Below are 953 nucleotides of genomic sequence, written 5' to 3' on the forward strand. Positions count from 1 at the left end.
CTTCCGCTCACTCCTTGCACTTGGTAAATCCAAAAGCTTTATTTGTTCTGTTTGCGCGTCTCCAAATTGTATGAAATTATAAGTTCTCGCATTGAGTTAAAAATTTTTTAGAGTCTAAAAAGAAATTACTGTCGTGCTTTGTCTCGCTTTCAACGGCAAAAAACGTCCCAAAGTATGGAAAGATAAGCAATAATATGACAATGATATAATATGACAATATTTTCATGTAGCATGCCAATCACTAGCTGCGCGTGTAGCATGCTAGTTACTTCTTTGTTATGTATGCGCGAACAACGAAAAACTATTTTAGTATGTCTGTAGGTAAAAATGAAACTGATATTTTATTCACTAAAATGAAGGAAACAACAAAGGGATGGAGAAAAACGATACTATTATGCATATAAGATAAAAAGTGAATAACTTATAAGCAAGCGATAAATAATAATAACAATAAAATGTTGTCATTAAAATAAGGACTAAATATAGAAATATAACTTCTAGGAAATATCAAACAACCAACAAAACAAGCCGTAATTTAGTTCAAAATGCGTCTTTCAGCCTCTTTCATGATTCTTTTTCTGTAATTATAAGCGATTATTCAGGAAACCTTTAATGCAGGCAGTGCTGGTGAAGATTCATTCATTCCTGTCATGAGTTACTAGGCGATGTTGCAAATGTTGTTTTAGTCTGAAACTTTTATTGCATGTCGGACAAATGTACGGTTTCTGTTTGGTATGAATTCTCATATGCACATCCCTGTTGTATGATCGAGAGAAACTTTTGTCGCATGTCGGACAACTGTGCTGCTTTTCCCCGGTATGAGCCATCTTATGGTTTTTCGTATGTGGTATCTTTTCACATAAATCACACAGCAATTTCTTCCTTTCCCTTTTCTTCCGTGCGAGTTCCCCTACACTATTTCGTTTGACGCTCTCTTCTTTGACTGTTAAATT

General features: G+C 34.6%; 1 protein-coding gene across 1 annotated transcript; it reads right to left on the reverse strand.

Annotated features, from left to right (window-relative positions):
* Positions 1-635: 635 nt before the first annotated feature.
* LOAG_16023 (zinc finger protein) lies at positions 636-889 on the reverse strand (the record flags this gene model as incomplete). The annotated part of the gene is made up of 1 exon (XM_003151511.2): positions 636-889. The coding sequence occupies exon 1, from the start codon at positions 825-827 to the stop codon at positions 636-638; it is 192 nt and encodes a 63-aa protein (XP_003151559.1). The 5' UTR covers positions 828-889.
* Between the last annotated feature and the right edge of the window lie 64 nt (positions 890-953).

This window comes from Loa loa, assembly GCF_000183805.2.
Source record: "Loa loa unplaced genomic scaffold supercont3.286, whole genome shotgun sequence".
Taxonomy (NCBI): domain Eukaryota; kingdom Metazoa; phylum Nematoda; class Chromadorea; order Rhabditida; family Onchocercidae; genus Loa; species Loa loa.